The following is a 16363-nucleotide window of genomic DNA, read 5'->3' on the forward strand; positions in this document are numbered from 1 at the left end:
TTACATGCCTTGAGACTTTAGAAAATAGTATTCCAAATCACTTTGGCACTTAATGGGTCTCCCTTATGTATATTTGTTGCAGAATCTGTTTAGTGCAATTAAATGCCGTAAATAATAAGCCTTAGTTTATCCACCTCCTTATTCTCTCAAACAATAAACAGCTTACGTATAGATGGATTTGTCATTTTACGTGGTAAATCAGAGTAGCCCAGCCTTTGATTAGTTTTACCAACCTGTTAAATATTTTACAAAGTCTACTATGCTTGGACAATTCAAAGACCTTTAAAGGCCTAATTCTAAGTAAGGGATTAGATGCCTAGATGCTACAGCATTGGCTAGTGAAAGTGAAACAGAAGGGCAATGCTTAGTTAGATTAGGGTACAGAGTAAACAAATAAGATTTAAAGAATAAAAAAAAGGAAACACTGACAGATAAAATATATAATCCTTTTGTTAACATGTCCAAGGTAATTGGGAGTACCAGTTTGTTTTCTTTTGAAGCATGAAAAGAGAAATTAATGGCTAATTCCTTTTATGGGGATAGATTAGGTATAACCTCTCCCAGATCTTGTTCGTTTTTTTTTCAGTTGTGATTTCATTAATCTATATAATTTATTAAGTTCCCAAATGTAACTAATAGATAATTTATTAGTCTTTTAATATTCTTAAGAGAGCAGTGAATTTAGCAGTGATGAAATCTGCTGCCATTATATGCTCTAAGGCACATATCATAATGTTCAAATTCCTATTTTTAAAAGAAAGCAAGGAATCTTTAGGTTCCTTTTTATTCAGTATTTATTCTGCCTCCCTACTTGCCTCCCTCTCTCTAGCCCTCTCTACCTGTCTGGGAAAGTGTTAGAGTCAGAGGATGGTTGTTTATGTTGTAGCAATGAAACTGCTTTGAGTATTTAATCCTCTTTAAATACTCATTACCTCTCCCTGTTTTCCACTGGTATGTTACCTGGCCTTGAAAAAATTGTTTGTAGGAGTTCCCTTTGTGATGCAGTGGAGACAAATCCAGCTAGGAACCATGAGGTTGCGGTTGGATCCCTAACTTCACTCAGTGGGTTAAGGATCCCGCATTGCCATGGGCTGTGGTATAGGTCATAGACGTGGCTCGGATCTGATGTTGCTGTGGCTGTGGTGTAGGCCAGCAGCTGTAGTTCCAGTTGGACCCCTAGCCTGGGAACCTCCCTATGCCGAGGGTGTGGCCCTAAAAAGCAAATAAATAAATAAATAAGAATTAAAAAAATAAAAAATTGTTTGTATAAGATTACTCCTTTATTAAAACTAGCAGTAGCTGGAGTTCCCTTTGTGGCTCAGTGGTTAACGAACTGGACTAGGATCCATGAGGATGTGAGTTCGATCAGTGGGTTAAGGATCCAACGTTGCCGTGAGCTGTGGTGTAGGTTGCAAACTCAGCTTGGATCCCGAGTTGCTGTTGCATTGGTATAGGCCGGCAGCTGTAGCTCTGATTGGACCTCTAGCCTGGGAACTTCCATATGCCATGGGTGCAGCCCTAAAAACAAAACAAAACAAAAAACCCTAGCAGTAGCTTTAAAATCTACTTTTATCCATATAAATGCTCAAATTTTTTTCTTCGTTATAAGTGTTGTTTTTCTACAATAGATACAGACTTGTTACATTTAATGCTTTCTGCCTTGAGTTTACTCATTCAAATTATATAAATAGTAGAGTAATGAGTGCATATTTAAAAAGTTAAAATAATGCAGAAATAAATTTAATAAAATTTCAGTGCCCTTTCTCAGTCACATTGTATAACCTGTCCTCCAGCAGTTACTATGTATCCTTATGCTATATTTAAATGTGTATTTATGTGTACATGTGTGTATCTATCTATCTACAGATGTATAGTTAGATCAGGTCAGATTTCACATATTTGGTAGAAATCATTCCATCAAAAGATAGATCTACCTCAATTTTTAGAAATGCTGCTTGATATTCCATAATAGAGATTTTTAGTTAGCTATTCCCTGTTGATAGACATCTAGATTATCTCATGTTTTTATGCTGCCAGTGAATGTCCTTGTGTTAGATTTCAAATAGGTCAAAGTGTTTTGTTCTCCAAAAGATTATAGTAGTATATAGTCCTATTAATGTGAAAGAATTCATTTACTCACACTTCAGTAAGTTTGTGTGCGTGTATGTGTGTTAATCTTTTCATTTTCATATTTATGCAAAATTGATTGTATAGCTTCTATTACACTTGGAAATTTTTTTTGAGAGCTTTTGAAACACTTTCTTAGAGATAACAGCATTACCACAGCAGGGGTTTTAGAGAATAGTAGTGTTACTTTTTAATTACAGAAGACAAGGAGCTTAAAAAAAAAAAAAAAAAAGACCCTACTTTCTGATGGCTGTTGCTGCCTTCTAGTGGTTGATACTTTCTTTATCAAATTTTATTTTCAAATTCCTTTGTCATGGTTTCTCTTCAAAACTTTATCTTTATTAAATGATGCTCTTTAGTACTTCTTGTTACCTGTTTTTCTTTGTTTTGTTGCCCATTCCTTATGTTGATTCATAAAAATTGTATCAAATTAACTCTGCATTCTTCGTTTTCATTAATACACTCTTTAGATTAGGACATTCTTAACTATGACAAGTCATTAACATTCTAATCAAGTGCAGCAATTCAGCTTCAGTTACTTTGCTAAGTCCAGTATAATGGAACAGTGTTGTAATGTTTTTAATTTTACTCCATGCCTTATATTTAGGATCATAAGTGTTGTATGTTACTAAGCTTGTATATTTACGCTTTTTTATTTTTCTACTGGATACATTTGAGAATTAATTCAGGAAAAAGGAGTAATTTAGATCAGGTCAGATTTCATAAGCTTGCTCAGACTTGTCATACCACTTAAGTATGACATCATTTCAGTGCCTGAATTCGGGCAGTGTAATCTTCCTTACAGGCCTCGATCCTGTTCATTGTAATCTGATCAAAGAACAAGTCCTTATTGAAGTATGTATTTATTCTGTATTCACTGCTTTTGACAGGAAGCATATGGAATCTTTAAAAGTTTGTTTTTCTACAGTCTGAAGATTCTCCTGTCTCTCCTTTCTCCTTTTTTTCTTTTTAAGTGCAACCATGAAAAGTTTTCCATCATGTCCTGGAATCCTTACTAACCTAGCTATTTCTCACATTGCATTTTCTTATTAATTTATAAATTTTACTTTTCAGTTGACTGTATGCATTATTAATAGTTTTTTGTATGTAACTAATAAAAGGTTATACTTACTGCCTTTGTATTTTTTATTTTTTACCTTTAAATGGCTTGGTTTCCTGTCACTTCCCCAGTTGTAATTGAGCCCCCTTAACAGTTCAACTTTGTTTTAGTGGGTTCCATTGCCTTGCTTCTTAACTATTTTCTCTAAGAAATAAATTAGCTTGATCTTGGCTATGGCTAGAGGGACTTTTTATTAATAAAATAGGAAGTTCTTGATCTTAATCTTGTTATCTATCACTTGATATAACACTTTCCAATTTGTTTGATATTTACCTAAGTGAAAAATTATTACTTTTTAATTTTTTATTTTTTTGCTTTTTAGGGCCACACTCAACGGCACATGGAGGTTCCCAGGCTAGGGGTCGAACCGGAGCCACAGCTGCCGGTCCACGCCACAGCCATAGCAATGCAGGATCTGAGTCACATCTGTGACCTACACCACAGCTCACAGCAGTGCCAGATCCCTGATCCACTGAGCAAGGCCAGGGATCAAACCTGCATCTTTATTAATACTGGTTGGATTTGTTTCCTCTACACAATGGCAACTCCTTCTTTACATGTTTTAAATGGCTATGTTCTATAGCAATGTGCCCTGCCTGCCTTACTCTCAGCTTCCTAAAAAGACATGAGTCAAGTACAAATATCCTTACTTATCTGACTTTAAAAGTGCCTGTTCTCTATTTTCACCTAATTTCCTTTTGAACTTCCTTTATAGTTTAAAGAAATTCAAAACTTTTATACTTAATTATTAGCCTTTCTCAGTCTAGGCTAGATGTTGGCCAAGAGTTCAATATGTGCTTAGATAAAGTGCCATGAATTTTAGGGGATATATAGAAGAAGCACAAGACACAGATTTTATTTACCTTCGGAGAACCTATGGTATGGTTTGGGAGCAAGAATAATGCATTCATTTAATAACAAGACTTTGAAAGAAGAATTTCATGACTTAGTAGATATTAGTTTAATATCAACCAGCCCTGAATTTAAAAATCTAAAACTAGTCCTGTGTTCTTCAAAAAAAAATTCTGATGTAATAGAAAGTGCTCATCTCAAGGACTGAACACAACTAATACATTTTATGAAAGCATTTAAAAACTACAAGGTATTCAGTTATCAGATACTTTAAAATAACTTGTATATATTAAAAAGCAAAAGAACAAAGTAAAAATTTCAGCAGAGAACTGGACATAATAATCAAATGGAAATTTAGAATTTTTTTTTTTTTAAGGGCCGTACCCATAGCACATGGAGGTTCCCAGGCTAGGGGTCAAATTGGAGCTACAATTGCCAGCCTACACCACAGCCACAGCAACTCGGGATCTGAGCTGTGTCTGTGACCTACACCATAGCTCACAACACTAGATCCTTAAGCCACTGAGGGAAGCCAGGGATCGAACCTGCGTCCTTATGGATGCTAGTCAGATTCGTTTCCACTGAGCGACGATGGGAACTCTTAGAATTTTAAAATGTATTATCTGAAATTAATAACCTCAATGATGAGTTTAACAGTTTAGATAATGAGAAAAAAATAGAAAACATGAAGAAGGAAATATCTCATGGAAGTACACAGAGACAGAGACAAAAAAAAAGGAAAAAGAAACACCACAAAAAAGAGTGTAATGTGCATAGGGCACACTGAAAAAAGTTTGGCTTATGTGTAACAAGAATCCAAGAAGAAGAGGAGAATATGGAGTTGAAACTATAGTTAGATAATAGCCAGAAATTCTTCAAACTGCTGAGAGATAACAAGCCATGGAGTCAAGCATTACAAAACCCACACAGGACAAATAAAACTACATCTGTATACGTCATAGTCAGATTGCTGAATACCAGAGATAGAATCTTAAATGTGGAATAAGCGAAAACCCTTCAAGATAAAAGCAGTAAGACTGAGCACTGATTCCTTTACACAAACATTGGAATCCAGAAAATTAACATTATGAGATCTTCAGAGTTTAAAAGAAAATGAATTAGAATTCTGTAAGCAGCAAAATGCCTTACAAAAGTGAAAGCAAGTACATCCAAATATCTTATTTTCACCTTAAGATGTGACATTTATATTTACAGCCCCAGATCCTTATGCCTGCTATCCAGTCAGCTTTTTCTTCCTGCCTCTTCTGTGAACCTCTAAAATTCATCCTTCAACTTACAGTTTCAGGTAGTCATAACAGGTCACATTCTAAGAAGTCAGATCTCCTTTCTTTGATGTTGAGAATGAGACAAAATCTTTTCTCTATTTCGGTGTCCATAAAATAGAATGACACCTACCCTTTCTGTGTGCAATGGTTGCCCTGAGAATCACCATATGTTCACCAAGTTTTTTAGTTGAAGGGTACCATAAGAATGTAATGATTAATAGTTTGTTATTTATGAGTTTTAAATAGTGAAGGCAAAAAAATAGACATTTTTTTTTGTCTTTTTTTGCTATTTCTTGGGCCGCTCCCGTGGCATATGGAGGTTCCCAGGCTAGGGGTCCAATCGGAGCTGTAGCCACTGGCCTACGCCAGAGCCACAGCAACGCGGGATCCGAGCCGCGTCTGCAACCTATGCCACAGCTCACGGCAACGCCGGATCGTTAACCCACTGAGCAAGGGCAGGGACCGAACCCGCAACCTCATGGTTCCTAGTCAGATTCGTTAACCACTCTGCCACGACGGGAACTCCAAAATAGACATTTTCAAACAAAACCTGAACATTCATCTTAGGAAGCTCACACTAAACAAAATATGAAAAGTAGTTTTTCAGGCAGAAGGAAAATGATTTCAGAGGAACACCCAGAGATCTAGGAAGGAAGGAAAAGCAATAAGTGGTATAAATATATTGTAAAAATATAAATGAATATTGTATGAAAAAGTAGTGCCTTGTGGAATTTAAAAATATGTCAAATTAATACGTAGGACCATAATAGCATGCAAGACAATGGAGTTAGAGTGTTCTAAGGCCCTTGCATTATCCCGGAAGTGGTAAAAGTTAAACTTTAATAAAAGTCAAGGAAATAAAATATACAAAAGAATGTATAATATACCAATAGAATGGGAAATGAATACTGAATTTTTAAAAACTTGATCTAAAAGCAAGAAAGAAGAACACAGAACAGGTGGACAAATAAAAAAAAATGTATGATAGCACATCTAAATGAAAGTTTGTTGTAATTACATTAAGTGTCAATGATTCAGATATTCCAAGTAGAAAAAAAAAGTTTGCTCACTGGATTGAAAATATTTTGCTTATGTGTAAGAAGAAATATACACACACAGACCCCTACATATGAAATACACAGATAGATAGACTGATTGACCCAGGAAAGTTGAAAGTAAAATAGTGTAAATACTAACCAATGAAAGTTGGCAAAGCTACACCAATAGTGGACAAGGTAGACTTTGAGGGAAGAAGCATTACTAGAGATTATGAGGCATGTTTCAAACTGATTCAAAAGATTAACCTGCCAAGAAGATAAAATAATTGTTAATGTGTATTACTGAAAACTAGCCTCAAAATATATGAACCAAATTGATCGAACTAAAAGAGAAATAAACTAGCGTACAGTCTTGGTGAGAGAGTTTAACTTACTCCCTTGGAAACTGTTAGAATATGCCAAAAAGGAAGATTCAGTGAGAATATGGAATAACACAATGAACAGATTTAATCTCATTGACACTGTGCCTAACTGCAGAATATACATTTATTTTTCAAATGCACATGGAACACAAAATTGCCTGTAAAGGTGGGCCATAAAGCAAATCTGAAAAATTTTCCAAAAAAAAAAAATGGAAACGGAGGAGTTCCTGTTGTAGCTCAGAAGGTTAAGAACACTACTAGTATCCACGAGGATGTGGGCTCAATCCCTGGCTTCCCTCAGTGGGTTAAGGATCTAGTGCTGCCATGAGCTGTGGTGTAGGGTGGCAGTCACAGCTCCAATTCAACCCCTAGCCTGGGAACTTCCTTATGCTGCAAGTGTGCCCCCCCCCCCCCCCCCGCAAAGAAATGGAAATCAGGAAATCATACGTGATATTTTCCCTGACTACAAAGAAAAATGTTAGGAGTTCCTGTTGTGGCTCATTGGTTAACGAACCTGACTTGTATCCATGAGGACGTGGGTTCCATTCCTGGCCTCGCTCAGTGAGTTAAGGGTCAGGCATTGCCGTGAGCTGTGGTGTAGGCTGGCAGCTATAGCTCTGATTGGACCCCTAGCGTGGGAACCTCCATATGCCTTGGATGTGGCCCTAAAATAGACAAAAACCAAAAAAAAAGAAAAAAGAAAGAAAGAAAACAGGTTAGATATCAGTAACAAAAGTACAATTAGGAAATTTCCATGTGTTTAGAAATTAAGCAGTGCATTTCTTAATAAATTGTGGTTGGAGAAGTATAAGATGATTTAGACAACATGTTTAAAATTTATAGGTCTAAATAAAAATATTAGGAAAAAAAGGGGGTTAAAAATTGGTAACCTTAAAGTATCCATCTCAAGGGTTTAGTTAGAAAATGATCAGGAAATTAAACCCACGAAGGTAGAAGGAAGGAAATACAGAAGAACAGAATGTCATGAAATACAAAATGAACATGAAGGATCAGCAAAACTAAAAGTTAGTTTTTTGAAAAGTCTGATGAAAATTGATAAATTCTTTACAAGAAAAATCAAGAAAAATGAGAGAAGGCAGCAGTAACCAATATTGGGCATAAAAGGGGATTACTACAGACCTTACATTTATATGATTTTTAGGAAATATGAAAAATTTTATGCTCCTAAGTTTGAAAATACTGTTGAATAAATTTGCAGAAAGTACTTGCAACAAAATTGTTACAAGAAGGGATTTAAAATGTGAATAGTCTTCTATCTATAATTAAAAACCATTTCACAAAAACGCTCCAGATCCAGATAGCTTCACTGATGGACTCCTCTAAGCTTTTGGGAATAAAATAACATCAGTCTTGCATATACCCCTACCAGGGAACGGGAAAGAGGAAATACTTCCCAACTTGCTTTCTGAGGTCAAACCACACAAAAGAACATCAAAAGAAAGGACATTTTGGGCCAGTCGCTCTCAAACGTAGATGTGAAACTCTAAAACAAAATATATCCAATCTAGCAATAAGAAAAAAGATAAGGAACCACAACAAAGTTGGGTTTAACTCAGGAATGAGAGATTATTGAAGTGTTTGAAATTTGGGGGGTTTGTTTGTTTGTTTTGCTTTTCAGGGCCACAGCCTTTTTAGGGCCACTTCCTGCGGCATATGGAAGTTCCCAGGCTAGGGGTCAAATTGGAACTGCAGCTGCTGGCCTACACCACAGCCATAGCAACTTGGGATCTGAGCTGTGTCTGTGGCCTACACTACAGCTCACAGCAACACCGGATCCTTAACCCACTGAGCAAGGTCAGGGATCAAACTCACATTCTCAGGGATATTAGTCAGATTACTCAGATTCATTAATGCTGAGCCACAATGGGAACTCCCTGGAATTCTTTTTTTTGGCCATACTCATGGCATGGCATGAGAAAGTTCTTGGACCAAGTTTCAAACCCATGCCACAGCTGTGACCTGAGCCACTCCAGTGACAGTGCCAGATCCTTAACCCACTGAGCCACATGGGAACTTCCTTGGAAATCTGTTTATTTTTTATTTTTAGGGTCTCATCCTCGGCATTGGAGGTTCCTGGGCTGGGGTTGAATCAGAGCTGTAGCCGCCGACCTATGCCAGGGCCACAGCAACTCGGGATCGGAGCCATGTCTGTGACCTACACCACAGTTCACGGCAACACTAGATCCTTAACCCACTGAGCAAGGCCAGGGATTGAACCCAGGTCCTAACAGATGCTAGTCTGGTTCGTTAGCCACTGAGCCATGATAGGACCTCCTCGAAATCTGTTTAAATTGTTGCAATAATAGAATAAAGGAGAAAAATTATATGATAATTTCAATGGATATAGTAGAAAAAAGTACTTGATAAAATTCTATACTTATGATTAGAATGATGGTTGTTATTTATTTATTTATTTAGTCTTTTTGCTTTTTAGGGCTGAACCTGTGGCATATGGAGCTTCCCAGGCTATGGGTCGAATCGGAGCTGTAGGTGGCCGGCCTACGCTATAGCCACAGCAACGCCATATCCAAACCATGTCTGTGACCTACACCACAGCTCATGGCTGCACTGGATCCTTTAACCTACTGAGCGAGGCCAGGGATGGAACCTGCGTCCTCATGGATACTAGTGAGATTTGTTTCTCTTGAGCCACAGTGGAAACACCAATGGTTATTATCTTTAAAAAGTTTTTACAAACTAGATAGAGGGAGGAATTTCCTTAATCTGACAGAGAATCTACCAAAAAAAGCTATAGAAAGCATCATACTTAATGGGAAGTAGTGGAACTAGAAGGATGCTCACTGTCATTACTTCTGTTTACAGGATTGTGCTGGAGGTCTTGGCCAGTACAATAGGCAAGAAAAAGAATTGAAAGATGTGAGACTTGTAAAAGAAGGAATAAATCTGTCATTATTCTTAATATAATTTTGTAAAAAATACAAACTAATCTACAGATAAACCGGAAAAAAAGTTGACTGAGCAAGGTTGTTGCATATGAGGGTATATTAAACATCAGTTGTATTTGCTCATGCTAGCAACAAACAATAGAAGATGTGATGAAAATATTTATACCACTAAAAATGTCAGATATTTAGGAATAAATCTAACAAAAGATGGGCACAGCCTCCACAATGAAAACATAAAACATTGAGAGAAAATTTTTTTTTCTTTTTTGCTTTTTAAGGCCTTATCTGGGGCATGTGGAAGTTCCCATGTGAGGGCTTGAATTGGAGCTGCAGCTGCTGGCCTACACCACAGCTCACAGCAATGCTGGATCCTTAACCCACTGAGTGAGGCCAGGGATCAAATCTGCATCCTCATGGATGCTAGGTGGGTTTGTAACCCGCTGAGCCACAGTGGAACTCCAAAAGAAATTTTTAAAAAGAAATAAAAGGTATTTATAGATTGAGAGACCTGAGATCATAAAAATGCTGGTTCTCCCATTGGGATAAAGTTCAATCTGTAGATCATTTGAAAGTCTAACAGGTTTTGTTTGTGTGTGTGTAAATTAACGTGGTAAGTCTGAAATGTGTTAGGGAAATGTAAGAAGCCGAGAATAGTCTGCATGATCTTGAAGAAAGACGTGTTTAAAACTTATTAGGATTTATTAAAAAGGCACAATAGTTAAAACAGTGTGGTACTTACAGAGGGATAACCAGGACAGTGAAACTGTATGGAGTCAAGAAAATATCTATCTCACACCATATACAGAAATCAGTTCTAAGTGGGTAGTAGGTATAACTGTGAATGGTAAATAATGTTATCTTCTAGAATATGATGGAAAATATAATTTGGGGTAGATAAGATTTCTTAAACTGGACACAAAGTACTGATCATAAAAGAAAAAAAATTAATAAATTGGACTACATTAGGTAGTTATGTTCATCAAAAGTTACCAGTAAGGGAGTGAAAAGGGAGAAGGTATGTATAATACCCATAACCATAAGGATTTGTATCCATAGTGTATTAAAAAACTCTTCAAATCAATAAAGAGTCCAGTAGAAAAATGAGCAAATAGCACTTTGCAAATAGAAGATGTCCAAGTAGTCAATAAATATGAAAAGATGTTATACCTAATTTGTCATCCCCCAGAAATGGTTTAAATTAGAGAAACTAACAATTCCAAGTGTTGTTGAAGATGTGCAGTAACTGGAATGACCATACTCTGCTGTTTGTTGTGCTGCTCTTGGAAAATTAATCACTTTCTACTAAACTTGAACACATGCATACCCTATTACCCACAACATCATTTAAAAAACTTGAAAAAAGAGATTTTTTTGAAAAAAAAATTTTGATTGAGGGTAAAATTGACATACATTATAGCAGTTTCAGGTATACAACATAATATTTGATATTTTTATATGATGCGATCACCACAGTAAATGTACTTAACCAACATAAATACAAAAATCTTTTTCTTTTTTGCTTCCTAGGGCTGCACCCATGGCATTTGAGGGGTCCCAGACTAGGGGGTTGAAATTGGAGCTGTAGCTGCCGGCCTGCACCACAGCAACATAGCATCCTTAACCCACTGAGCAAGGGTAGGGATTGAACTTGCGTTCTCATGGATGCTAATCAGATTCGTTAACTGCTGAGCCATGACGGGAACTAAAAATTTTTTTCTTGTGATGAGAACTTTTAGTATTTACTAAGCAACTTTCAAATATACAATACTGTAGTATTAACGGTAGTTGTCTTGCTGTGTGTATTACATCCCCATGACTTATTTATTTTATAACTGGAATTTTATGAATTTCGACTTTATCCATTTCGCTCCCTACCCCACCCCCTGCTGCCTCTGGCAGTCACAAATTTGTTCTCTGCATCTATGAGCTTTTTTTTAAAGGGTCTACGTGAGATCATATGGTATTTATCTTTCTTTCTTTGATTTATTTCACTTAGCATAATGCCCTCAAGGTCCATCCACGTTGTTGCAAATGAGAAGATTCATTCTTTTTTTGGTAACTTAATAATATTCCATTGTACATATGTGTTGATGTGTGTGTGTATATATGTATATTTATATATATTTAACACATTTTCTTTATTCATTCGTTTGTCAATGGACACATAGGTGGTTTCCATATTGGATGAATACTCAGAAGTGGAATTGCTGGATCATGTGGTAGTTCTATTTTTAATTTTTTTGAAGGACCTCCATACTGTTTTCCATAGTGGCTGCACTGGTTTACATCCTCATCAACAGTGTTTCTCCACATCCTTGCCAACACTTGTTATTTTTTGTCTTTCTGATAATGACTCTTCTAACAGGTGTGAGATATCTCGCCCATAGCTCCAGTTTTGGTTGGAATATGAATAGATGTACATCAAAAGATCTTCATGAAAATGTTGGATAATTAGTCATAAGCCCCAAAGAGCAAACAACGCAAACTTCATTAGCAGTAGAATGGATACATATTATATGATCATATAATGAAATGCCAAGTAACAATGAAATTGTATCATCTGCTTCACAGACCACCAGCAGCGATGTTCCTCAGGGTTCTCTCCTGAGCCCTCTGTTTCTCCTTCATTTCCATGGCTTTGGCGTTTATTTAACGTTCTCAGAATTCACACATATATTGCCCCGGCCCGTCTATTCCAGACTAGAACTGATGTCCTCGGACATCTCTGCTCAGGTGTTTTACAGACACCTTGTTAAGGTGAACTCATCTCCACATCCCCTGCATCTGCCTCTCCTCCAGGGAGGTACTTGTCTCAGCGTCTGGAAATCTTTTGTCGATCAGCTTCTCTATACGACTTCCATTCCCCCAAATATAAACTCTTGAGAGTAGAGACCTGTTATGTTTTATTCAATGGTGGATTTAACGATGCTTAGAACAAAACTTGGCATGTAGTAGGGCCTAAATCTATGTTTTGTTCAATAAGTCTATCCTTTTTCCATATTCAATTGGTTTCCAATTTCTGTCGGTTTTTAGCTCCTAAATGTTCTAAAATCCTTTTTATGCCTGCAGCCGCCTACTTAGCCGAGACTCCCATCTACTGTCTGGACTGCTTTGAAGGGACCAAGGGAAGAGTGGGTGGGAGCAGTTTGGAAGAAGAGGACATTTATGTTGCTGATGAAATATCTGATATACAACATGTAAAATTTTTTTTGTCTTATTCTGTAATGGATCCAGCTTTATTCAAACTGACAACTAATATGGAGTGTCACCTTGTGAGATTTAACTTTCTTTTATGGCCAGGTGCTGTAATCATCAGAGTAAACTCATCTATTCTGAGAGTGGGAGGTGATGATGGATTGAGAAGATAAAGGAAGGATAAGATGGGATAAAGGAAGATCTATCTCTTATTCCATATTCCTTTCTAAGGGTACCCCCACCCCCACCCCCTTTGCTGAGGTTCGCTAACCTTGACTTTCCAGATATACAAGGGTGGCTTCATCTCTGGTACTTCTTTCTGAATCAGAACAAGTACTGCATCTTAATCTGTTTTGCCAAAGAGGCCTCCACTTCAGTATTTTAAATTGAGCCCTCTAATCTGAGCTCTTTGTTTCCATGTTGTTATAAGATAGTGGTATCTTTGGCTTCTTGTGTATTATAAGGCAGTGTAGAAACTCCAGGCTTCTCTTCTTGGATCACCTGGATTGGAGTTTCTTAACACATTTCATGGTAATCCAAATGTTTTTATGGGAGCAGGACTTAAAATTGAGAGTGGGAATCTCTGTCTGTCAGCAAGAGTTTCTTCCCTAGGTCTGAAATAATAGGTTCGCCTTTTCTCACACATTTTTTTTTCCAAGTTTAAACATCAGCTGTGTTGGGCCATAATATGTTCATCTATAGGGCATTTAGTTATTAACAAATTTTTTATGGATACCGCTATTTGAAGATTGTTTTTATATTTACCTAAAATTTTATCTATAAAAGAATAAAATAAAATTTTATCTATAAATGTGTCTTGCCTCTCTTCCCCATGTAAATAAGCTCAGGAGAGCAGGAACCTTTTCTGTTTTGCTCACCAGTGCTTAGTGTCAGACAAGCATTTACTGAACACTTATTGGCTGAAGGAGTAATGCTTCTACTTTGGGACTTGGGTGGTTTTCTTTATAAGTATTTACATCTTTCTTTCAGCATTGGAGAGGGGTCTCTTGAAAACACTGCAGAAGCTGGATGAATATCTGAATTCTCCCCTCCCTGATGAAATTGATGAGAATAGTATGGAGGACATTAAGTTTTCCACACGGAAATTTCTGGATGGCAATGAAATGACACTAGCTGATTGCAACCTGCTACCCAAACTTCATATCGTCAAGGTAGGCCTGCGGTGTGGGGGTCACACTGTTCTGATACCTCGTATCTCTTTATAAGATCGTACTTTCTCTGTGCATGAAACTTTGCTAATCTTCTGACACACACTGTTTAGACCTCCCACCCCCAAATAGTGTAACTTAATGCTATCTAGGCAATAGTAGTGTAACTTAATGCTATCTAGGCAATAGTTGCTATCTAGGTTAATTAAGTGGAAAACTGGGTCTTAAAATTGAGGCATATGAGAAATAGAAATATTATATATATATATTTTTCTGTGACTGCATAAAAATTCAAAGATGTACCAGGGAACTTTGAATTGTTTGCTACCCTGATTTATATCATCTAACTTTGTCCTGTGCTCACTGGCTTTTTCTATTCAAGGCAGAAAATATTTATTGAGCATTTATTGTGTGAAACACTGTGCTAAATAGGATAGTTGTGCAATAGAGGTCAAGAAAAACATAGATCTAAACTAGTGTGCATGTTTTAAAGTATCCATTGATTACACTTGGCTCTTTCTCTGGATGGCCAAGGCAGACATTAGCAGTCACTTTCACACTTCTGAATCTCTGGTGTAGTTTACAGTTCTTATTATTTAAAAGTCTCGTTTGAGTTCTTGCTGTGGTGCATTTGGTTAAGAATCCAGCTGCAGCAGCTGGGATTCCTGCAGAGGTGCAGGTTCTATCTCCAGTCTGGTGCAGTGGATTAAAGGATCCTGTGTTGTTGCAGCTGCAGCTTGGATTCAGTCCCTGGCCAGAGAACTTCCATATGCCACAGGTGCATAATTAAAAAAAAAAAAAAAAAAGTCTTTTTAGACTGAAGGTGACTTTTTTCAAGTGGAAGCAGTTCTCAGAGATTCACAGAATTAATTTGCCTTAAAATCAGAGATTTGTCTGGCTTATAAGACATGGAATATAAATGTTAACCTTTGATCTCTTTTTATTTCAGGTGGTGGCCAAAAAATATCGCAACTTTGATATTCCAAAAGGAATGACTGGCATCTGGAGATACTTAACCAATGCTTATAGTAGGGATGAATTTACCAATACCTGCCCCAGCGATAAGGAGGTTGAAATAGCATATAGTGATGTAGCCAAAAGACTTACCAAATAAAATAGCACTTATGAGAGCAATGTCTCCACATCTTCCCCTGACTAAGAAAATGCTTTTCCTAACAGACTGCTCCTCTTCTTATAAAGTAGAGATTTTATTTTGCACGAACATGCAGTTATTCCAGATTAGGCTAAGGGGGATAGACAAGGTATAGTAGCTGTCTTTAAATGTATACTCCTAAGCAGTATTATTTAAAATTCTTTTACCCTGCCTACCTCCCCGACCCTGGGTCCCCCTCTCCTCTAATTTGGGGACACTCCGTCATAAACTTTTCACTTTAAAGGTAGTTTGGCATCTCTCCAGAGCCCTCACCACTGTGTCCATTTGCTGGTATAGATGGCAGAACTTTTGGGGTGCACTGTTTAACTATTAAAATAGTAGCCATGACCTCATCAGTCAGGCCCAAACTGGTGCATAATGCACGGTACAAGAAATATTTATGTATTTTTGAAATTTTATAATATTTAGTAAGAGTATATGAAAGGATTGCTACTGTATCAAAATATTCTGTTTCAATTTTGTCTATCCTGGATATGTGCGAGGGGATGTTACCACCAGAGAGAGCATCTACAGAAAGTCACTATAGATTTTGCTATTTTTCTTTGGATAGGATTTTTACTTTTGCCTAAAAGCATTTGTCTTTCATACCGGTTAGAACATCTGACACTATGTGGAAGCTAAAAGTTTAGAAGGAGGAAAGATATTTTCAAGATCTTCCTCAAGTATTTTATCCACATAAGAGAAACCAACGGGCACCTGATATTCTCTGTCTAAATGTGTTACTGGTTATATGTATATTGCCTAGTGCCATTCATTTGGAACATTATTGCTTTCTTCTCTTATTTTAAAAAAAGCTCCCTTTTTTTAGGTAAGCATAGGCCTCGCTGTATGTAGATCTTTTGAGCAACACTACATAAAATGATATTTAGTTGATTTAGCTACAGCAGTACAGTGATTAGTAATGTAAAAATTAATCTAAGGAATGTAGCGTGGGTTTGTCAAAATATCAAGTAGAATTTTGTTTCTAAAGCATATTTAATGTGGGTAATCTAAAAGAATGCAGTATCTATCCTATATTAAAAACAAGATAAAACACAGAGTACCATTCACCCCCATTTACTATTAGACTGGGTAGACTTTAGTCCTTTTGGAC

The 16363-nt window shown here is 36.8% G+C and overlaps 1 protein-coding gene across 1 annotated transcript in view; it reads left to right on the forward strand.

Moving 5' to 3' along the window:
- The window catches only part of CLIC4 (chloride intracellular channel 4), an 80176-nt gene extending 64950 nt beyond the window's left edge, over positions 1 to 15226 (forward strand). Inside the window, exons 5-6 of the mRNA XM_047792596.1 lie at positions 13918 to 14099; positions 15046 to 15226. Coding sequence (XP_047648552.1) covers positions 13918 to 14099; positions 15046 to 15210 — 347 coding nt within the window. The 3' untranslated portion in view covers positions 15211 to 15226. The remainder of the gene's footprint in view (positions 1 to 13917; positions 14100 to 15045) is intronic.
- Positions 15227 to 16363: the final 1137 nt, after the last annotated feature.

This window comes from Phacochoerus africanus, chromosome 8 (assembly GCF_016906955.1).
Source record: "Phacochoerus africanus isolate WHEZ1 chromosome 8, ROS_Pafr_v1, whole genome shotgun sequence".
Lineage (NCBI taxonomy): Eukaryota > Metazoa > Chordata > Mammalia > Artiodactyla > Suidae > Phacochoerus > Phacochoerus africanus.